The sequence below is a fragment of the Nerophis ophidion genome, linkage group LG03, assembly GCF_033978795.1.
Source record: "Nerophis ophidion isolate RoL-2023_Sa linkage group LG03, RoL_Noph_v1.0, whole genome shotgun sequence".
Lineage (NCBI taxonomy): Eukaryota > Metazoa > Chordata > Actinopteri > Syngnathiformes > Syngnathidae > Nerophis > Nerophis ophidion.
Genome location: NC_084613.1, coordinates 33,463,079 through 33,487,979, shown reverse-complemented (window position 1 = coordinate 33,487,979; position 24,901 = coordinate 33,463,079). Strand labels below are relative to the sequence as shown.

General features: G+C 38.9%; 1 protein-coding gene across 5 annotated transcripts in view; it reads left to right on the top strand.

Moving 5' to 3' along the window:
- slc4a11 (solute carrier family 4 member 11) overlaps positions 1-24,901 on the top strand; it is a 303,990-nt gene that overhangs the window by 105,236 nt on the left and 173,853 nt on the right. For all 5 annotated transcript variants that reach the window (XM_061894871.1, XM_061894875.1, XM_061894874.1 and 2 more), the window contains one exon: positions 18,549-18,599. In XM_061894871.1, the coding sequence (XP_061750855.1) occupies positions 18,549-18,599 (51 nt within the window). The remainder of the gene's footprint in view (positions 1-18,548; positions 18,600-24,901) is intronic.

Genomic DNA, 24,901 nt, shown 5'->3' with positions numbered 1-24,901 from the left:
GAGTTTTTCCTTGCCCTTATGTGGGCTCTACTGAGGCAGTTGTTGTGGTTCGTGCAGCCCTTTGAGACACTTGTGATTTAGGGCTGTATAAATAAACATTGATTGATTGATTGATTAAATTTACATACCGTAATTGTTTCCAAACAGTGTCTGTAACACGGCAATAAAACGAACGATCAAACAAAACAGAGGTCAACCTCATGGACCCACTAGCTGCGCAAGCTACCTCTCCAATCAGCTAAACGGACTCAATAACTCCATGGTGACGTTTTGGTGAATTTATAAAACTGAAACAATGCAAAAAGAATGCCATTGTAAGTTATTATTACTAACAGAAACACTCGTAAAGGTGTTAACATATAAGCTAATGCTAACGACGCTAAATTGATTACATTACGATAGCGCGTACAAATATCCATAAAAACTCTCCTACAGACATCACAGATGGAACGCTTTAGTACATAAGAATTGTTTTAGTTATATTGTAAAATTTTAAAACGCTGCTTGGGGTGATAAAAGAAGAATCCATATGAGTAGAACGCTATGGATGGCAAGAAGACCGGTTCATAGCTCAGTCTAAACAGAAGGGCAGTGCAGTACCGGCAGCACTGCTGGTACGGTATGGCGCCATAATACAAAAAATAACACACATTTTCAGTGTCTTTGCCTAGTTTTGTTTAGTCACAATTTTAACAAGAGACAGTTCCTGTAACACATCATAAAGTAGTTTGCTGTAGAAGTTGTCTTCTTTGGCGGCGCCTTTTCCTTTATCAATGGCCAGCTTGATTGCTTCAGCTTCGTCATTTGCCTTTCCTCGTGACTTCTCCATGATGAGGGTGAGTCCATAACACGCTAAATGTCTGAATGCATGATTGTGTGACTGCGTTTTAATTGAATGTGAACAATTTCATTCATCCCCACTCACCCGTCTGGCAGTTTCATTGATCTGATGCAACAAGGCAAAATTTATTGGCGGCATGAGAACCTGTAAAAAATCCAATTCAGCCGCAGGGTGCAAAGCGTGGGGAAAATAGTAATGTCCTAGACTATGTTTACACTGCAGGCCAAAGTGTCCCAAATCTGATTTTTTTTTAATCTGACTTTTTTTTTCTTGCTGACTGTTCACACTGCAAGTATACGCAAGCTTTATCAGACTCCAGTAGAACCGTGCAGAGGCCCCAATGTGGATCATAGAGAGAAGCAATATGCTGTTGAACATCATCCAAATAGACATGTTTGCTTGTCACTACCGAATCCACAGCAAGTACTTTGTATGGGTATGTGTGACTCTACAAACTGCCCAAACTTTTTTTTACTGGGGATTTCGAGTTGTTCAGCGCTTCCACATGGGTTGTAACGTAACTGTTTTAATTACATTTATGGATTAATCTTCATTAACATAATTATTTTGAGAGCCGTAGTCCTTCGCTAATCCTAATGTTGGTGACATTAGTGTAAAAATTAAAACATGATATGCAGGTGCATCAATATATGGTTTTACCTCATTAATTGCTGTTAATTGGTACTGGACATGGCATATGTATATACATACATATATATATATATATATATATATATATATATATATATATATATATATATATATATATATATATATATATATATACAGTATATATATGTATGTATGTATGTATATATATATGTGTGTGTGTGTATATATAAATACTAGGGCTGGAAAACGATTAAACATTTTAATCGAAGTTAATCGCAATATTTCTCTGATTAATCGCGATTAACTGCATTGTATACGCAAAGCCCAATAATGAATTCCAATGTAGTGTGTAGTGCACCTTTATTGGAATATTCCCCCACATGAACAAAAGCACCAAAACATTTGTTGTGCAAACACAATTTAAATCAGTCCTTGTTAAACAGTAGCAGTTAAATAGAATATTTTATGAAAAATCAACTCAAAAAATGTAAATACAAACATTTAAGCTTATTACTACCACTGCCAGAGTATTTAAGTTATCCTGTTTGTTATGGAAAATAAATATAATCCACATACAAATCTCTGAGCCACAATCATAACATCTGAACACGCAATTTCTGAGGTAACAGCAGAAACATTTTTTTGATCGGGGATCTTATGTTTAAAAAAACCTATATTATAGGTAGTGGGCTGTTTTAGGGATTTTTTGATCAAATTATCCGTAGTAGCAATATTAATAATGTGTTTATTCTGCGTAGTGCAATTAAAATTATTATGACCATATCTAGGAATTGATATGATGGGAATTTTCCGATTGTTTGCTTGGTGCCTTGATAAACTGAACGCATCATATACATGGTACTATATTGTGATGTTATGAGCCAGGGAATAAAAGAACTACCCTACCCAGCATGCAACAGGAGTGACGAGCATGCGCGGTAGCCCGGTATAGGTTGTGTCGCCATGACAGCATCTTGTATGTTGTGATATCCACGCTCTAAAAGCAAACGTTAAGAACTCAGCCAACACGCCTCGTCTACATTATTGATAAATAGACAGACAACACATATACTCCGCTGCTTCACAGGCCGCTGGATGTAGCCGGCAAAGTATTCCCATGCTAGCTAGCCGGTCTAGCAAGCACGCGTCATTCAGTCCAAAACGGCCCGATCTATCCACATTCAGAATTGTCTGGCGGTCGTAAGTGATCCCGGAGTGACCACGCTGTAAGCCAGCCATGAAATTTGCAGAATTGTCCGGTATTTTTGCCAAATGTTCCATCTTTACCAAGAGCCCCTCGAAGCCGAAGCCCGTCCGGGCGACGCCATCTTGTAAAGAAAAGGCGTTAACAAAATAAAAGCATGTAAACAACATACGCAAATGTGGGATAAAATAATTGTCGGCGTTAATAGATTGATGAGTTAACTCGTAATTAACGCATTAATTTGCCCACCCCTAATAAATACACATGTGTATATGTATATATGTATGTATATATACAGTATACTGTATGTATATATATATATGTGTGTACATATATGTATATATGTATGTCTATATATGTATGTGTGTGTATGTACGTATGTATGTATGTATGTATGTATATATATATATATATATATATGTATATATATATATATATGTATATATATATGTAATATATATATATATATATATATATATACATACATACATACAGACCCGGTTTCCATATGAGTTGGGAAATTAACATTAACATAATGATTTTGAGAGCCGTAGTCCTTTGCTAATCCTAATGTTGCTGACATTAGTGGAAAAATTAAAACATGATATGCAGGTGCATCAATATATGGTTTTCCCTCAATCGCTGTTAATTGGTACTGGACATGGCATATGTATATACAGATATATATATATACATATACATATATCTATATATATATATATATATATATATGTATGTAATATATATATAATGTATGTGTATATATAAATACACGTGTATATATATATTTATATATATGTATGTATATATACAGTATATGTATATATATGTATACATGTATGTATATATATATATATATACATATATGTATGTGTATGTATGTATATATATATATATGTGTGTGTATATATAAATACACATGTATATATATATATATATATGTATGTATATATACACTATATGTACATATGTGTGTATGTATATTTATATATGTATGTATATATGTATGTATATATGTATATATATATATATATATATATATATATATATATATATATATATACAAACCCCGTTTCCATTTGAGTTGGGAAATTGTGTTAGATGTAAATATTAACGGAATACAATGATTTGCAAATAATATTCAATTGAATAAGCTACAAAGACAACATATTTGATGTTAAAACTGATAAACATCTTTTTTGCAAATAATCATTAACTTTAGAATTTGATACCAGCAACACGTGACAAAGAAGTTGGGAAAGGTGGCAATAAATACTGATAAAGTTAAGGAATGCTCATCAAACAGTTATTTGGAACATCCCAAAGGTGTGCAGGCTAATTGGGAACAGGTGGGTGCCATGATTGGGTATAAAAGCAGCTTCCATGAAATACTAAGTAATTCACAAAAAAGGATGGGGTGAGGGTCACCACTTTGTAAGCAAATTGTCGAACAGTTTTAGAACAACATTTCTCAACAACTATTGCAAAGAATTTAAGGATTTTACCATCTACGGTCCGTAAAACCATCAAAAGGTTCAGAGAATCTGGAGAAATCACTGCACGTAAGCGATGATATTACAGACCTTTGATCCTTCAGATGGTACCGCATCAAAATCCGACATCAGTGTGTAAAGGATATCACCGCACGGGCTCAGGAACACTTCATAAAACCACTGTCAGTAACTACAGCTGATCCCTACATCTGTAAGTTAAAACTCTACTATGCAAAGCGAAAGCCATTTATCAACAACACAACGGAACGCTACCGGCTTCGCTGGGCCGGAGCTCACCTAAGATGGACTGATGCAAAGTGGAAAGTCGTTCTGTGGTCTGACGAGTCCACATTTCAAATTATATTTGGAAACTGTGGATGTGGTGTCCTCCAGAACAAAGAGGAAAATAACCATTCGGGTTGTTATAGGCGCAAAGTTCAAAAGCCAGCATCTGTGATGGTATGGGGGTGTATTAGTGCCCAAGGCATGGGTAACTTACACATCTGTTTAGGCACCATTAATGCTGAATGGTACATACAGGTTTTGGAGCAACATATGTTGTCATCCAAGCAGCGTTATCATGGACGTCCCTGCTTATTTCAGCAAAACAATGCCAAGCCATGTGTTACAACAGCGTGGCTTCGTAGTAAAAGAGTGCGGGTACTTTCCTGGCCTGCCTGCAGTCCAGACCTGTCTCCCATCGAAAATGTGTGGCGCATTATGAAGCGTAAAATACGACAGCAGAGACCCGGGACTGTTGAACAACTTAAGCTGTACATCAAGCAATAATGGTGAAGAATTCCACTTTCAAAGCTTCAACAAATAGTGTCCTCAGTTCCCAAACGTTTACTGAGTTTTGTTAAAAGAAAATGTGATACAACACAGTGGTGAACATGCCCTTTCCCAACTACTTTGGCACGTGTTGCAGCCATGAAATTCCAAGTTAATTATTATTGGCAAAAAAGAAATAAGGTTTATGAGTTTCAACATCAAATACCTTGTATTTGTAGTGCATTCAACTGAATATGGGTTGAAAATGATTTGCAAATTATTGTATTCCGTTTATATTTCCTTCCAACACAATTTCCCAACTCATATGGAAACAGAGTTTGTCTGTATATATATATATATATATATATATATATATATATATATATATATATATATACATATATATATATATATATATATATATATATATATATATATATATATATATATATATATATATATATATGTGTGTATATATGTATAAATGCATTTTTAGACATAATGACTTGCTTGAGCGGCTAGGGGACATCAAAAAATGGATTAGAAAAGACAGATTTAAAATAATAATACCAAAAATAATAATTCCAGCGGGCTGGATGTTGGACGTTGGCGGGCCGTCAGCGGTAGTTTGGGGACCCCTTATCTAGTCCAAAGAAAAGCGCTAAATAAATGTAATCAATTATTATTACTTTTCGATCAGCTACCGATGTACCACGACGTGACTCACATTTCGACATGTTAACATAGCAACAACTCTGCAAACATTACTAGATGAATTGACAGTATATTCTTTCCGTTTCCTCCGAGACAAACGGCAAGTTTGCAATCGATGTCTGACTCTTAGGAGCCGCAGAAACATTAGTTGCTAACTTGTTTGTAGTGGAGGGACACAAGGCTAACTGCTTAATTGCTACAATGCCATGTTGCCTTACATTCCATGGGATTCAACAGTCATTTAGAAATAAATAACGTCTAATTACCTTTTCCTCCTCTTGCGCCGATGTCCATGAGCCGGAAGGTTGCGCTTGATAATGCTGCGGACGGTGCATTATCGCAACGGAACGAGTGCTCCAGGCTGCTTGGCTGTCGGGAGGAGAAAGTGGCCGCTCAGGTGTCGCGGCACGCAGGTGCAACCCACGGCAGCAGCCCGACCCTTGTTGCATTGAAAGTGTTCTTATATTCTCCGCTGAAGCCCTCAAGTTATGAAGTAGAGCTCCTGCCTCAGTTAGCTACTTGCCGGCAGTTAGGCAGACATTTTGTTCACAAACAACTTGGCTTTAAAAAAAAAAAACTGAAAAGGGGCAGGCATTATTGGTGACCGGAACCGGAATGCAATGTCGCTTATACACACTAGTAAAATGCTCTCATTTACACTGGTAAGATCCTCTCATACACACTGGTAAGATGCTCTCATACATATAACTGAAATTCTTGCACACATACTACTAAAATTGTTGTCTCTCACACGCAAGTGGTGTGTGTGTGCGTGAGAGTAAAGCATTTTGGTTGTTTATGTGAGAGCATTTTAGTTGTTTATGTGAGAGCATTTCAGTAGTGTATGTAAGAGCATTTCAGTAGTGTGTACAAGAGTGTTTCAATAGTGTGTATAAGAGTGTTTCAGTACTGTATGTGAGAGCATTTCAGTAGTGTATGTGAGAGCATTTCAGTAGTGTGTATACGAGTGTTTCAGTAGTGTATGTGAGAGCATTTCAGTAGTGTATGTGAGAGCATTTCAGTAGTGTATGTAAGAGCATTTCAGTAATGTATGTAAGAGCATTTCAGTAGTGTATGTAAGAGCATTTCAGTTGTGTATGTAAGAGCATTTCAGTAGTGTATGTGAGAGCGTCTCAGTAGTGTATGTGAGAGCGTCTCAGTAGTGTATGTGAGAGCGTTTCAGTAGTGTATGTGAGAGCGTTTCAGTAGTGTATGTGAGAGCATTTCAGTCGTGTATGTGAGAGCATTTCAGTAGTGTATGTGTGAGCGTTTCAGTCGTGTATGTAAGAGGTATTTCTGATTAATGTGCCTAACGGCCCCTCATACATTTTGCTCTCTTGTTTAAGAAGGAAAGGTCCTGGTGTGGTTACAGTTTGAAAATAAATGGAAACATGAGCAGCTTAATGCTTAATGAAGCCCCTCCTCACAGCCCCCAGACTCTGTGTTGAATAACTTTCATCGCGTCTCAACTGCTCAGCGGCCCCGTCTCACTGTCACAAACGCTCCTTGCCAGATTATTCACTAATTCCAAATTGAGCCACAAAGCTTTTTTGACGAGGATGCAAACACCCCCCCCCCCCCCCCCCCCCTTGCAGTTAGCTCTGTGAGGCGGCAATTTAGCGATGATCTTCCTCTTTAACTTGCATGAACGGCAACAAAAGGCGAAAGATAATGACACCAAGTGCTAAGCTAGCACAACATGAGCTGACGATGGACGGACCATTTGCATTCTGGGACAGGGGGGGACAAGTTCTACCAGCATTTTACACAGTTTCGCACACAAATTTGATGGATTCTTCCTGAATGTTGATTCCACCCTTCGCCAAAGTTTCATGGTAATCAATGTTGCGGTTTTTCAGTTATCCTGCGAACAAAATGACGAACAAACCAATGTTCCAGCACATATCGAGCTATTACCCTAAGCCAGGGGTAGGGGACCTCTGGCTCTGGAGCCAGATGCGGCTCTTTTGATGACTGCATCTGGCTCTCAGATGTATATTAGCTGACATTACTTAACACAATAAGTAATGAATAATTCCACTGGTAATCACAGTGTTAAAAATAACGTTCAAAATATAAAACATTCTCTTGCATTTTAATCCATCCGTCCGTATTTTTTAACGCACCTGTTTAAGAAGTCGCATTAATAGTATGAAGTAATTTATTTATTAATGGCTAGCTTCAAAATAACAATGTTATTAAAAGAATGAGAGACTTATTATACTCTAAAAATGTTGGTCTTACTTAAAAATGCACGCATTTAGTTGTATTCAGTGTTAAACAAAATATTATATGGCTCTCACGGAAATATATTTTAAAATATTTGCCTTCCATGGCTCTCTCAGCCAAAAAGGTTCCCGACCCCTGCTTTAAGCTGACAAAGATTAATTTAGAATTTAACATAGTAAAATCATTCAAACATCCTTTCGAATGAACTTCAAGTTTAACTTTCATGGAAGCCACGTGGGGCCTTGTGTCAACAAGAGGCAAAAATCACGACACAAGATGTTAAGTTAACACACAACATAAGCTTTATAGATGACTTCTACAATAGATGAATGAGACGCCACAATTTGAAAAGCTTTACTCCATTTTTTTCACAGATTTGCACAAAAATTTGATGCAATTTTCCTGATTGTCGCCAAAGTTTCATGGTAATCGATGTTGCGGTTGTTGAGTAATCCTGCGAACAAAATGACCAACAAACCAATGTTTCAGCACACATCCAGCTATTAACTTTAGCCGACAAACATTTATTTAGAACTTAACATAGTAAACATTTTTAAAACTCCTTTCCAATGAACTTCACGTTTAACCTGCGTGACAGCCTCGTGGGGACTTGTGTCAACAAGAGGCAAAAGATCACGACATAAGATGCTTAGCTAACACATAGCATGAGCTGACAGCGGACTGACCATTTGCATTCTGGGACGGAACATATTTTTTACAGATTTGCACAAAAATTTGATGGATTCTTCCTGATTGTCGGTGCCACCCTTCGCCAAAGTTTCATTTTAATTCAGTAATCCTGCAAACAAAATGACAAACAAACCAATGTTCCAGCACACATCGAGCTATTACCTTAAACTGACAAAGATTCATTTAGAATTTAACATAGTAAAATCATTCAAACATTCTTTCTGATGAACTTCATGTTTAACCTTCATGGAAGCCACGTGGGGCCGTGTGTCAACAAGAGGCAAAAGATCACGACACAAGATGCTAAACTAACGCACAACCTGAGCTTTATAGACGACTTCTACAATAGATGAATGAGACCAGGTGAGGGATCAGACAAAGAGCAGCTCGAAGACCTTTATGAAGAACACAAATCGAGGACCAAGATTCCTTCGCCCGGACGTGGGTCACCGGGGCCCCCCTCTGGAGCCAGGCCAGGAGGTGGGGCATGATGGCGAGCGCCTGGTGGCCGGGCCTGTTCCCATGGGGCCCGGCTGGGCACAGCCTGAAGAGGCAACATGGGTTCCCCTTCCAATGGGCTCACCACCCTTGGCAGGGGCCATAGAGGTCGGGTACGATGTGAGCTGGGTGGCAGCCGAAGGCAGGGCACTTGGCGGTCTGATCCTCGGCTACAAAAGCTAGCTCTTGAGACGTAAAACGTCACCTCATTGGGGGAGAAGGAGCCTGAGCTAGTGCGCGAAGTGGAGAAGTTCTTGATTGGGAAGAATGGCCGCCCGGATCTGAACCCAAGTGGTGTTTTGTTATTGGACTTTTGTGCTCATCACAGATTTACCATAACAAACACAATGTTTAAACATAAGGGTGTCCATATGTCCAGTTGGCACCAGGACACCCTAGGCCGCAGTTCCATGATTGACTTTGTAGTTGTGTCATCGAATTTGCGGCCTCATGTTTTGGACACTCGGGTGAAGAGAGGAGCAGAGCTTTCTACCGATCACCACCTGGTGGTGAGTTGGCTGGGATGTGGGGGAGGATGCCGGACAGACTTGGCACGCCCACACGCACAGTGAGGGTCTGCTGGGAACGTCTGGCAGAGTCTCCTGTCAGAGAGAATTTCAATTCCCACATCCGGAAGAACTTTGAACATGTCACTAGGCAAGTGCGGGACCATGTTCCGTACCTCTATTTTCGAGGCGGATGATTGGAGCTGTGTATGCTAGGTAGTTGGTGCCTGTCGTGGCGGAAATCCTAGAACCCGTTAGTGGACAATGGCGGTCAGAGATGCCGTCGAGCTGAAGAAAGAGACCTATCGGGTTCTTTTGGCTCATAGGACAAGCCAAGCGGTGTGAGGCTTCAGTGGTCGCGGAGGCAAAAACTCGGACATAGGAGGATTTTGGGGAAGCCATGGAAAACGACTTTTGGACGTCTCCGAAGCGATTCTGGACCACCATTCGCCGCCTCGGGAGGGGGAAGCAGTGCCTGTCAACACCATGTATGGTGAGGATGGTGTTCTGCTGACTTCGACTGCGGATGTTGTGGATCGGTGGAGCGAATACTTCGAAGACCTCCTCAATCTCACCAACACTTTTTCCTATGAGGAAGCGGTGCCAGGGGAATTTTGTGGTGGTCTCTCCTATTTCTGGGGCTGAGGTTGCTGAGGTGGTTAAAAAGCTCCTCGGTGGCAAGGCCCCGGGGGTGGATGAGAGCCGCCCGGAGTTCCTTAAGGCTCTGGATGTTGTGGGGCTGTCTTGGTTGACAAGACTCTGCAGCATCGCGTGGACATCAGGGGCAGTGCCTCTAGATTGGCAGACCGGGGTGGATGTTCCTCTCTTTAAGAAGGGGAACCGGAGTGTGTGTTTCAACTATCGTGGGATCACACTCCTCAGCCTTCCCGGTAAGGTCTACTCAAGTGTACTGGAGAGGAGGCTACGCCGGATAGTCAAACCTCGGATTCAGGTGGAACAGTGTGGTTTTCGTCCTTGTCATGGGACTGTGGACCAGCTCTATACTCTCGGCAGGGTCCTTGAGGGTGCATGGGAGTTTGCCCAACCAGTCTACATGTGCTTTGTGGACTTGGAGAAGGCATTCGACCGTGTCCCTCGGGAATTCCTGTGGGGAGTGCTCAGAGAGTATGGGGTATCGGACAGTCTGATTGTGGCGGTCCGCTCCCTGTACGATCAGTATCAGAGCTTGGTACGCATTGCCGGCATTAAGTCGGACACGTTTCCAGTGAGGCTTGAACTCCGCCAAAGCTGCCCTTTGTCCCCGATTCTGTTTATAACTTTTATGGACAGAATTTCTAGGCGCACTAAAGGCTTTGAGGGGATCCGGTTTGGTGGCTGCAGAATTAGGTCTCTGCTTTTTGCAGATGATGTGGTACTGATGGCTTCATCCGGCCAGGATCTACAGCTCTCACTGGATCGGTTCGCAGCAGAGTGAGAAGCGACTGGGATGAGAATCAGCACCTCCAAGTCCTAGTCCATGGTTTTCGCCCAGAAAAGGGTGGAGTGCCATCTCCGGGTTCTTCATCCGGCCAGGATCTACAGCTCTCACTGGATCGGTTCGCAGCAGAGTGAGAAGCGACTGGGATGAGAATCAGCACCTCCAAGTCCTAGTCCATGGTTTTCGCCCAGAAAAGGGTGGAGTGCCATCTCCGGGTTCTTCATCCGGCCAGGATCTACAGCTCTCACTGGATCGGTTCGCAGCAGAGTGAGAAGCGACTGGGATGAGAATCAGCACCTCCAAGTCCTAGTCCATGGTTTTCGCCCAGAAAAGGGTGGAGTGCCATCTCCGGGCTCGGGAGGAGACCCTGCCTCAAGTGGAGGAGTTCAAGTATCTCGGAGTCTTGTTCACGAGTGAGGGAAGAGTGGATCAAGAGATTGACAGGCGGATCAGTTCGGCGTCTTCAGTAGTGCGGACGCTGTATCGATTCGTTGTGGTGAAGAAGGAGCTGAGCTGGAAGACAAAGCTCTCAATTTACCGGTCGATCTACATTCCCATCCTCACTTATGATTATGAGCTTTGGGTCATGACCGAAAGGACGAGATCACGGGTACAAACGGCCGAAAGAGAGAGAGGGTGAGAAGCTCTGCCATCCGGGAGGAGCTCAAACGTAAAGCCGCTGCTCCTCCACATCGAGAGGTGCCACCCGAACACTTCCCTAGGGAGGTGTTTCGGGCACGTCTGACCGGTAGGAGGCCACGGCGAAGACCCAGGACACGTTGGGAAGACTATGTCTCCCGGTTGGCCTGGGAACGCCTCGGGATTCCCCGGGAAGAGCTGGACGAAGTGGCTGGGGAGAGGAGAGTCTGGGCTTCCCTGCTCAGGGTCTGCCCCCGCGACCCGAACTCGGATAAGCGGAAGAAGATGGCATGGATGGATGAATAAGACTCCACAATTTGCAACTGTCATGATCCGTGGTTCTGATCATGTTTTCGTTATGTTCTGTTAGTTTGACTCCATTAGTTCCTGTTTTGTGCACTTGTTTGTTTTGATTGCCATGGTTGCGTATGATTTTCACCTGCCACTGGTGTTCTGGACGCTCACCTGGCTCTAATCAAGAGACACTATTTAAGCCTTTCTTTGCCAATCAGTTGGTCTGGGGTCATTGTTCGGTTCATGTCTAATTCCAAATTTATGCCAAGTCTTCGCTTCATTTTTGTTTGCTCATGCCACAGCTAGTAAGTCTTCCTTGTCATAGTTTATGCTAAGTCTTAGTTCAGCTCCAAGTGTGATCAGCGCGTTGTACCTTCGCCTTGTTTTCCGTTATTTTTAGTACTTTGAATATTTGACAAGATTAATAAATATGTTCCTACCTGCACGCCCTATCAGAAATAGTCGGTTTGCACCCCGGGGGAACAAACCTCGCAGTAAGCTGCAAAAACCCCGCCGTGACAGCAACAATCGTTATGTTTTTATTGTAATGTGTCTGCTTCCGGTTTGTAACCTGTGCATTGAGATTGGCGCATGCGCGATACGGTGGCACACCTCACCTCGAGAGGGCTAGTGTCCGATTGCATAATCCAGGTGTGTTAGTCCGACATTTCAAAAACCGTACACAGTCAGATTAAGGTGTTTCTATGGGCTGTAGGAGGCTTATTTAGAGACAAACTATTTGACAAATCAGACTAATTTAGTGCATGGACAATATCTTAAGTCTGTGTGTGTGTGTGTGTGTGTGTGTGTGTGTGTGTGTGTGTGTGTGTGTGTGTGTGTGTGTGTGTGTGTGTGTGCAATCTGCCGAATGTAGAGGAATTAAAATGTAAATGATGCAATCATTGATTAGGCTGCGTAATATTCTGCCATTAAGCCCTGATGAATGACTATTGTGTGCTGTTAAAACAAGGATTTGCAAAGTAGACGACGATGATGGACTTTATTCGTCTCACATCGGGGACATTAAAACTCATTTGAAGATTTCAAAGTTGTTCTCAGTGAGATGTGTCTTTTTTTAAATGTGTAGCAGTGACAGATTGGTGGATGCTATTGCTAGCTGTTGTTGGTGTATTTGAAAGTTAACCATTAAGTCCATCAATCTGCAAGCCTGATGTTCATCAGAGGTATTTGTGGATGAAATGTAAAGAATTTGGGGACCTCTAGTGGCCAGAGGGTGAACTTTAGCAATGATATAAAGCTATATAGTATTTCATCATAACTTCGATAACGTTTCAAGATGTGTGGCAAAGCATTATATAAAAATTGTTTTATCTTTTTTTACAACTCTGTTCTTTGAGTAAGGAGAGAGAGTGAGTTCCTTGTTACGTTTTAAAAATTGCCATGCGGTTTGAGCACCTCTTGTCTTAAAAGTGTAGCCAACATACGAGGAAGATGAAACATTTTTCTTGTGTTTTGGTGTCTTTAAACAGGCAGTAGTGTCACGTGCCTGTTCAAAAATAATTCTGTCTTCAAACAGGCAGTAGTGTCACGTGCCTGTTCAATAATAATTCAAAGCCTATCTCAGCTACAATCGGACAGAAGGCAGGGTACACCCTGGACAAGTCGCCACCTCATTGCACGATGGGTCAGTTTTCCCAAACTATGGTTGGCCAAACAATCCCTTGATTAAAGTACAGTGTTTTATTTTCCTCTATTCAAACACAGTGTTACTCTTCAAACTGTGTGTGATGTTGCAGAGGCCAAAAATATTAAACATACTTGTCATATCTCAATGTTTTTAATGAATACTTGGGCCTACTACACTACTGTATTTTAATGTAGTCCTCATGGTAGTACTTGATGAATACTTAGGCCTACTACACTACTTTATTTTAATGTTGTCATTATGGTGGTACTTAATGAATACTTAGGCATACTACACTATTTTATTTTAATGTTGTCATTATGGTGGTACTTGATGAATACTTAGGCCTACTACACTACTGTATTTTAATGTTGTCATCATGGTGGCACTTGATGAATACTTAAGTCTACTGCGCTACTGTATTTTAATGGTGGTACCTAATGAATACTTAAGCCTACTACATTACGGTATTTTAATGTTGTCATTACGGTGGTACTTGATGAATACTTAGATGTACTGCGCTACTGCATTTTAATGTTGGACACTATGGTTGTACTTGATAAATACTAAGGTCTAGTACACTACTGTATTTAATGTCATTATGGTGGTACTTAATGAATACTTTGGCCCACTACACTACTGAATTTTAATGTTGGTTATTACGGTGGTACTTGGAGAGCCAAGTTTTCTGTGATGAGTAATGAGAATATACAGTATGATACTCTCAAAGGGCTGTTTGCAATATTAAACCCATGCCTAGAGGGTGTTAGCTTTCCAATGTATTTTACACAGTAAATCCCTCCCTCTCACTACTTCTAGATCAGACATGGGCAAAATACGGCCTGCGGGTCATATGCGGCCCATTAAGATTTTCAATCCTGACCGTCGGGCAGCAGCTCAGACAGGAACAAAGCAGAGTCGGCGGGGTTTGTTTTCAGAGCAGCCAGCCTGAAACGTGTGTGTCAGAAACAGAGGCAGAAGCAGATTTTTACAACACATTTCTGCATAGGAGTGGTAATATATCCCATTGTAGGTGTTTTTATCCTTTGCATTCATATTTTGTTGTTCGAAAAAATTGTGTTGTGTTTTGCTTGATTGTAAAAGATGTGTAAGGAGGAGCTGGTCTGATAAGTAAAAGGGGGCAATGTTGTTAATATTCAGTGTTTTATTATTCATAGTTAATATGGTAAATCCCACTGTCTTTAGTTGCATGTACATTTTAGGTGTCCCATTCAGTAAAAAAAAAAGTAAAATTCCATTCCTTTTATTTCAGGTGGTCTCTCATAACTTTTCGGACATTGTGACATTTCTGAAAAAAAGGGACTCACACATATACTGTACAGCAGATTTTTACAGGTAAATGTGTATATATAGTTTATATATTATTTATACGTCCCACTGGGTCATCATTGTCAACGACGTCCCACTGGGTGTGAGTTGTCCTTGCCCTTATGTGGGCCTACCGAGGATGTTTGTGTTGTGGTTTGTGCAGCCCTTTGAGACACTAGTGATTTAGGGCTATATAAGTACACATTAATTGATTGATTGATACACACATACACATTGGCCCCCCAGATAGGGCTGGGCGATATGGTCTTTTTTTAATATCGCAATATTTTTAGACCATATCGCGATATACGATATATGTCTCGGTATTTTGCCTTAGCCTTGAATGAACACGTTATGCATATAATCACAGCAGTATGATGATGATTCTATGTGTCTACATTAAAACATTCTTCTTCATACTACATTAATATATGCTCATTTCAAACGTTCATGCAGAGAGGGAAATCACAACTGAGTCGATTTACCAAAACTGTATTTATTAAAGTTATTAGCAGGTGACTTTTCAAATGATGCTACATATTAGCAGTTATGCTACTTGTGGTAGCAACGCTTGTGCCCCACACTTGACAAATTAAAGTTGTCTATTCGACATATTCCCGCCGAACCACCACCAGACGATGGACCCCGTTCTGTTTTTCTTGGGAATTAATTCTTCCTTCATGTGTTACCAGATTCGCACCTTCTTCCTCTCGTAGCAACACCCCGCTAGCATCACAGCTAACGTTAGCCACGCTGCTACCTCTCTGCTGGGCGAGGGCGTATACGTATGTGACGTTTGACGTGACAGTATGTGACGTGTGTAAGAACCTGCGCTTAGATTACACTCCGTGAGAAGGAGACACAAGGAGTGGGAAGAGCCTGTAGTGCATGGGTGTCAAACTCTGGCCCGCGGGCCAAATTTGGCCCACTGTGTAATTTAATATGGCCCTTGAGGCAATATCAAATTAACATTAGAGCTGGCCCGCCGATTTTATAACACAGCAATCACCGCTAATACTCATACTTACCAACCCTCCCGATTTTCCCGGGCGACTCCCGAATTTCAGTGCCCTTGCCGAAAATCACCCGGGGCAACCATTCTCCCGAATTTCTCTCGATTTCCACCCAAACAACATCATTGAGGACGTGCCTTATAGGCACTGTATTCAACGTCCTCTACAAACTGTCGTCCCGTCCACTTTTTCTCCGTACAAACATTGTGTCGACCCAGTCACATACTATATGCGGACTTTACACAGAAACAAGTGAATGCAATGCATACTTGGTCAACCGCCATACAGGTCACACTGAGGGTGGCCGTATAAACAACTTTAACACTGTTACAAATATGTGCCACACTGTGAACCCACCTCAAACAAGAATGACAACCACATTTAGGGAGAACATCCGCACCGTAACCCAACATAAACACAACAGAACAAATACCCAGACCCCCTTGCAGCACTAACTCTTCTGGGATGCTACAATATTTGAAAATCGATTTTGCATGTCACTATAAAGTTATACAAGCCTTGCTCGTTCAATATACTATGCAAAACTTGTTTGGGTCCCAATTAAAAGGTTAATTTGTTCAACCTTGGCCCGCGGCTTTGTTCAGTTTAAAATTTTGGCCCACTCTGTATTTGAGTTTGACACCCCTGATGTAATGTAATGCCCGCAGCTAAAAGCAACTGCGTGAGAATGTATACTCGAATATTACGATATAGTCATTTTCTATATCGCACAGACAAACCCGCGATATATCGCATATATGGATATATCGCCCAGCCCAACCCCCAGACACATTTTTTCTCTCAATGTGGCCCCCAAGTCGAAATATTTTCCCAGCTCTGTTCTAGAACGTACCGACACAGCACGCGGACGTGCAATAATTTTGGGTGTTGTTAGCTAGTTATAAGCGATTTGGATAGCTGGCATAAGCTAGCCTATGCTGCTTTAGTTATTTTTTTTTCTTTGGAAAAGTGTAACTGAGCAAGTTGCAAACAGCTCCTCATCGGGTCTGATGAGACAAAGATTGAAGTCTTTGGCGTGAAGTCCAGGCATTATGTTTGGAGGAAACCAGGCCAAAACAAGACCTACAGTGAAGCATGGTGGGGGCAGCATCATGCTGTGGGGATGGTTTTTACTTGTAGCAACAGGAACTGGGAGACTAGAGGGAAAGATAAAAGAAAAAACACTTCCCATCCAACCTGATGGAGACAACAGAACAGCATCATCAAATAGGATCTGCACAAATATAATAGTAAAAGTGATCGCAAAGAAACCAGTTAGTGAAGTAAATATTGATAACACAGAAATGACAATGAGCATTATTACACGACAAATGGAGCAATACAAATACCAATAGAAATAGCACCATTGATAATGAGTTTTAACAATAATTACCTCTATTATCAACAATACAATTGTTCAAATGCAACAATACATCTATGTAATGATAACTATAATTACAAAAGAAAGCTAATAAATGGAGGGGAAGAAAGAATCGAACTGTATTAACCTTGTAGATTGTTATAGTGCTAATAGGTTGAGCTTTGTCAGTGTGCCATCTGTTACCCAGTTTCCCCTGGGGGGACAATCTTAATATATGTTCAATGAAATGTGATTATATGCATGACTGTATGTATGTATATGTACTGTATGTGTACATGTATGTTTGTAAAGTGAATGTATATGTACAGTATATGTGTGTGTGTGTGTGTGTGTGTGTATGTATATATATATATAAATATATATATATTATATATATATATACATATATAAATATACACATATGTTTTTTGTACAGTGAATGTATATGTACAGTATATGTGTGTGTGTGTATATATATATATATAAATATATATATATATTATATATATATATAAATATATATATATATATATATATATATATATAAATATATATATATATATATATATATACACACATATGTTTTTTGTACAGTGAATGTATATGTACATGTATGTGTATATTTATGTATGTGCAGTGAATGTGCGTGTAGATGTACGAACTTTGGAGCTTGAAAGGTGCCGCAACGACAAAAGGGCCAAACTTGTGGCATCATATTCAAATATACATATATGCATCGACTAAGTATTGAGCAAAGGCTGTGAATACTTTTGTACATGATTCCTTAGTTTTTTATTTTTAATACATTTGCAAACTTTTCTAATATATATATATATGTATATATATATATTTATGTATATATATATATATATATATATATATATATATGTATATATATATGTGTGTATATATATATATTTGTATATATATATATATATATATATATGTATATATATATGTGTGTATATATATATATTTGTATATATATATATATATATATATATATGTATATATACATATACATATAAATGTCATAATGAGGGTATTGTGTGTATAATTTTGAGGACATAATTTGACTTCATTCCATTTTAGAATAGGGCTGTAACATAACAAAATATCAAGAAAAAAATCACGTGCTGCGAATACTTTCTGAATGCATTGTACATAAAAAAGATTAGGTTCTGAATAGTATTTCATTATTTCAAACGTTTGTTTTCCCCTCGGGCAGAAAACGAGAGCGCTAATGAATCCTTGTTGTCTTGTCTCCCGCAGAGGCGCCTCCCTCTGGCATGTCCACCAACGGATACTTCTTTCAAGAAATGGGTGAGTGATTTCGCAGAAGGTGTGTGACACGCCATCCCACATGCACACCCAGAGATGCTACTGTGCGGCTTTTGGTTGGACGCTGAAAGCAAGCGGCCGCTTCCTCGCCTTCCAATTAGTCTGCTGTCCAGCAGTCAGGTCAGCACGTGACCGATAGTTTACAGAAACAAGCAAAAGACTGGAAACCAAAACTAAGCAACTCCAGCATAAAAACATGCTGGCATTCGCTGTTGTGCTATCGTTATACATAATTAGTTACTTTAAGAAAATGATACAATTACATTTACACAATTCAACATGTCTGAAAAGGAGAAGGAAGAAGCAGAGCTTAGTTAATCTTACCCGTTCTCCGTACAACATCAACACAAACTCAAAATCCTCCAGTTTCATCAGAAAGCCTTTGCCACAGTCCAATGTCATCATCCATGGACTTATCTGCAATGATCATCTCAAAAGTTTGCAGGAGGGCATCATAATTATTTGTCACAGTGCTCACTATCCGTGATGTGAAATTCCATTTTGACATCCTCTTTGTGGATTTTTTGAAAAATGTGGCAAACCCAGAAAGTGATTCAAAAAATATTCTGCACTCAGATAAGCATGTATCCCCCTGAGACAGAGCCAGGTTCGGTCTGTGTGCATAGCAATGCACACACATTGCACTGTGGGCTATTGCTTTAACCTTTGAGAGCTGAAGCCATGACAGCAGCCTCATCATAGGTTTGCGCCACAAGTTTCTCCCTGAAATTGTAGCCGTGTCTTTTCTCATTCAAGACTTCAAAACAGACTGACCATCTCTTCCCCCAGAAACATCAAAAAAATCCAATAAAGTGCTCCTGAATTTTACCTGTCCTATCCACATAGCGAACAATGACACATACTGTGTGTGTGTGTGTGTGTGTGTGTGTGTGTGTGTGTGTGTGTGTGTGTGTGTGTGTGTGTGTGTGTGTGTGTGTGTGTGTGTGTGTGTGCGTGCGTGCATGTGTGTGTTTTAATTGTCAAATCTTTTATAAAAACTATGAACATTTTAGAGAATATCTGAGCCAGTTCAAAAACTTCAGTGTTGGTGCAGTCCCAGAGACTTGGCTCGATGAGAACAAGTGTTGTGAAATGAGATTGGAAGGTTATGAATTATTCACCACAAACAGAGTTGGAAAAAGGGGAGGAGGAGTAGCACTTTTTGTGAATCAAGATTTAAACTGTTGGAAGATTGACAGCAAATCAACTGCTATAGTTGGAGTCTTTGAATGTATAACTGTAGAAATTCAAGTAGAAAAATACAAATAAAATAAACGTCAGTTGTGCTTATAGAACGCCTGGATCATGTCTAGACACATTCAGTCAAAAATTGGATTGTATGTTTAGTAAGTCAAAAAAGATACATATTGTGTGTGGGGATTTTAATATTAATCTTCTGAACCCAATGGACAGTACCAAAACAACAGATTTTATAACATGATTGTACAGCAATCATTTCTTTCCCCTTATCACAAAACCAACCAGAATAATTGTAGACCCTGCCGCACTGATCGATACCATTTTCATCAATCAACCGGAGAATCAAATAACAGCAGGACTACTACTCTATGACATAAGTGATCATCCACCTGAATTCAGCATTTTCCACAATTTCTTTGATAAGATAAAAACCAAAAAAGAAGTTCAATATAGATTTGTCAGACACCAAACCCCAAAAACTATGGCAGCATTTAAGTCCAAGTTATGTGCTCAAGACTGGGGGGAAGTTTATACCTCCACAGACCCGGATGAGGCATATGAAACTTTTCTTAACATTTTCCTGAAACTGTATGATAAGCACTGTCCAATTCAAAAACGCGACATTAAGGACAGCACTATTAAAGACAAACCGTGGATCACAAAGGGAATATGGAAGTCCTGCAAAAAGAAAAATAATTTTTACAGAAGACATTTAATACACAGAACCAAAGAAACTGAACACCAATATAAAACGTACAAAAATAAGTTAACACAAATAATAAAGCACGCAAAAGAACATATTTCTATAACCTATTAGAACAACATAAAAATAGCATCCAGGGTACGTGGAACGTTTTAAATGGTGTCATTAAAAAATAATCGAACTATAAATGACCCTAAGGAAATAACGGATGCTTTTAACACCTTTTTTGTGAATGTTGGACCCAATTTAGCAAATTAAATTGTACAACCTGAAAACAGTGTAAAATTTAATGAACAAACCTTTCAAAGCAACTTAGAATCGTTTTTTATTTCTCCTGTTCATGAAAGTGAAATCACAGAAATTGTAAATTCTCAGAAAAACAAGAAGTCAACAGACTGCTGTGACTTGGACTTCTCTCTGATCAAAGAAATTGTTGATTTTATAGCTTTTCCCTTCACTTATATATGCCATATTTCTTTTATAAAAGGTGTCTTCCCAATGAAGATGAAAACAGCAAAAGTTATTCCTATCTTCAAAAGTGGAGATGAGCATCAGTTCACCAACTATAGGCCTATTTCTTTAATCTCACAATTTTCAAAAGTCCTTGAAAAAGTATTTGTATCAAGATTAGACCGTTTTATTGAAAAGCATCACTTGCTGAGTGAACACCAATATGATTTTCGATCTTATAGGTCCACTTCCATGGCAGTGATGGAACTAGTTGAGGAGGTAACCACTGCAATTGATAAGAGGTAGTTTGCTGTTGGCGTTTTTATTGAACTGAGCAAGGCCTTTGACCCCACACTTTACTTTTAAACAAAATGCAGAGGTATGGTGTCAGGGGTCTTGCTCATGATTGGTTGAAGAGTTATCTTGGTGGCTGAGAGCAGTATGTGCACATGAACAATGTAGACTCAGATAAAAGATTATAACACATGGAGTACCCCAAGGTTCTGTACTGGGACCAAAATTGTTTTTATTGTATATTAATGATATTTGTAAAATCTTTAAAAAACTCAACTGCATTCTATTTGCTGATGATACAAGTCTGTACTGTTCTGGGCAAGACCTTGGCCAGCTCCGAGAGCAGGGGTCAAGAACCTTTTTGGCTGAGAGAGCCATGAAAGCCAAATATTTCCAAATATATTTCAGTGAGAGCCATATAATATTTTTTAACACTGAATACAACTAAATGCGTGTATTTTTAAGACCAACATTTTTAGAGTATAATAAGTCTCCAATTATTTTTAATAACATTGTTTTTCTAAAGTTAACCAATAATAAGTATAATACTGAAGCTAACCATTAATAAATAAAATACTTTTGACTATTAATGCGACATCTTGAACAGGTGCGATAGAAAACGGATGGTTGGATTAAAATGCATGAGAATGTTTTATGATTTAAACGTTATTTTTAACACTGTGATTACCAGCGGAATTATTCATTACTTATCGTATTAAGCAATGTCAGCTAAGATTTATCTGAGAAATTGGAAATAGGAAAAATAACATACAGTGTCATATAAGAATTGATGATTTGGAGATAGAAAGAGTGTATTCAACACAATTTTGGGAATCTATATAATTGATAAATTAATTTGGAAACTGTACATAAATATACTCAAGACAAAGATGGCAAAAATGATTGCTATGTTACATAAAATTAAAAACTCTGTAAATCAAAAGGCTCTCAACATGTTATATAATTCATTTGTACTCCCATATCTTAATTATTGTGTTGAAATCTGGGGTAACAATTACAAATCAAACATCAACTTTATGTTCTTATTTAAAAAGAAAGCTATTAGAATTGTAAATTATGCGGATTATCATGACCATACCAATGCTCTGTTTATTAAATTAAAAACATTAAAACTGCACGATCTTGTTGACCTCAACACTACTATTGTGACGTACAAAGCTCATAACCACATGCTGCCTGGGTGTCTACATGTGAGGTTCAAACCTAGGGAGAGTCCTTATGACCTCAGAGGTTCAGCTGTTTTTCAGAAAGCAAACATAAGAAGGAGCTTAAAAAGTAGATGTGTTTCTGTCAGGAGGGTTCATCTGTGGAACAGCTTGGATGATTCCTTAAAATGTTCCAGTTCCATTCACACATTTAAAAAACACTTTAAAGGCCTACTGAAATGAGATTTTCTTATTTAAACGGGGATAGCAGGTGTTGGCCCTGCGATGAGGTGGCGACTTGTCCAGGGTGTACCCCGCCTTCCGCCCGATTGTAGCTGAGATAGGCGCCAGCGCCCCCCGCGACCCCGAAAGGGAATAAGCGGTAGAAAATGGATGGATGGATAGCAGGTCCATTCTATGTGTCATATTGATCATTTCGCGATATTGCCATATTTTTGCTGAAAAGATTTAGTACAGAACATCCACAATAAAGTTCGCACATTTCGGTGCTAAGAGAAAAGCCCTGCCTCTACCGGAAGTCGCAGAGGATGACGTCACATGTTTGATGGCTCCTCACATATTCACATTGATTTTAATGGGAGCCTCCAACAAAAAGTGCTATTCGGACCGAGAAAACGACAATTTCCCCATTAATTTGAGCAAGGATGAAAGATTCGTGTTTGAGGATATCAATAGCGATGGACTAGGAAAAAAAAAAGACGCGATTGCATTGGGACGGATTCCGATGTTTTTAGACACATGTACTAGGTTAATTCTGGGAAATTCCTTATCTTTCTATTGTGTTGCTAGTGTTTTAGTGAGTTTAATATTACCTGATAGTCGGAGGGGTGTCTCCACCGGTGTCTTGAAGCGCAGTGTCTCAGTGGAGTCGACGGCAGCTTCATGGACGACACAAGCTCAGCTTTTCTCCGGTAAGAACTGACTTTTTAACCACAATTTTCTCACCGAAACCTGCTGGTTGACATGTGGTCGGGATCCATGTTCTCTTGACCGCGCTCTGATCCATAGGAAAGTTTCACCTCCAGGAATTTTAAACAAGGAATCACTATGTGTTTGTGTGGCTAAAGGCTAAAGCTTCCCAACTCCATCTTTCTACTGTGACTTCTCCAATATTAATTGAACAAATTGCAAAAGATTCAGCAACACAGATGTCCAAAAAACTGTATAATTATGCCGTTAAAGCAGACGACATTTAGCTGTGTGTGTGCAACGCCCATACTTCCTAAAAACCCGTGACGTCTTGCGTACACGTCATCATTACATAACGTTTCGAAGTCGAAACTCCCGAGAAATTTAAATTTGTAATTTAGTAAACAAAAAAGGCTGTATTGGCATGTGTTGCAATGTTAACATTTCATTATTGATGTATAAACTATCAGACTGCGTGGTGGGTAGTAGTGGGTTTCAGTAGGCCTTTAAGACCAATGTCTTGGAAAAATATATCACTCTTGAATCAACAAAGTAGTTAATACTATGATCAATGTTAAATAAAAACTAAATGTGGGATATAAATATAATGGAAGTACAATTGTTTGTATATAGTATATAATTGGTGCAAAGGTTTAACAGGTGTACAATGATTTTTTTTTCCACATGCCTTTACTGTGTATATAATTGAACAGTATTTATGTTTTGTACAAAGTGTATTTATAATATGTTGGGAAAAGGAAATTTCATATTTTTTGGAAGCTCATCTTGTACTTGACTTTGTTTATAGGGTTAGGTGCAATAAGTGTTCAACTTCAGCCTAAACCCTTTCGGTCTGCAACATTTTTATATATTTATTTATGAATGTACAACTGTTTGTTTATGAATGTACATCTGTTTGTTCATATAAAACTCTGTTTATTTTGTTGACCAATAATAAAGTAAAAAAAATAAATAAATATATATATATGTATATATATATATATATATATATGTGTGTGTGTGTGGGTATATATATGTGTATATACTGTATGTATATATATATATGTATGTGTACATATACATATATATGTATGTACTGTATGTATGTATATATATATACATATATATGTGTATATGTATATATATATATATATGTGTGTGTGGGTATATATATGTGTATATACTGTATGTATATATATATATATATGTATGTGTACATATACATATATATGTATGTACTGTATGTATGTATATATATACATATATATGTATATGTTTATATGTATATGTATAATATATATGTATCTAATATATAATTTGTATGTATATATATATATATATATATATATATATAAATATATATATATATATATATATATACACACACACAGATAAATATATATATATATATATATATATATATATATATGTACATTAGGGCTGCGAATCTTTTGGTGTCCCATGATTCAATTCAATATCGATTCGATTATATATCGATTTTTTCGATTCAACGCGATTCTCGATTCAAAAACGATATTTTT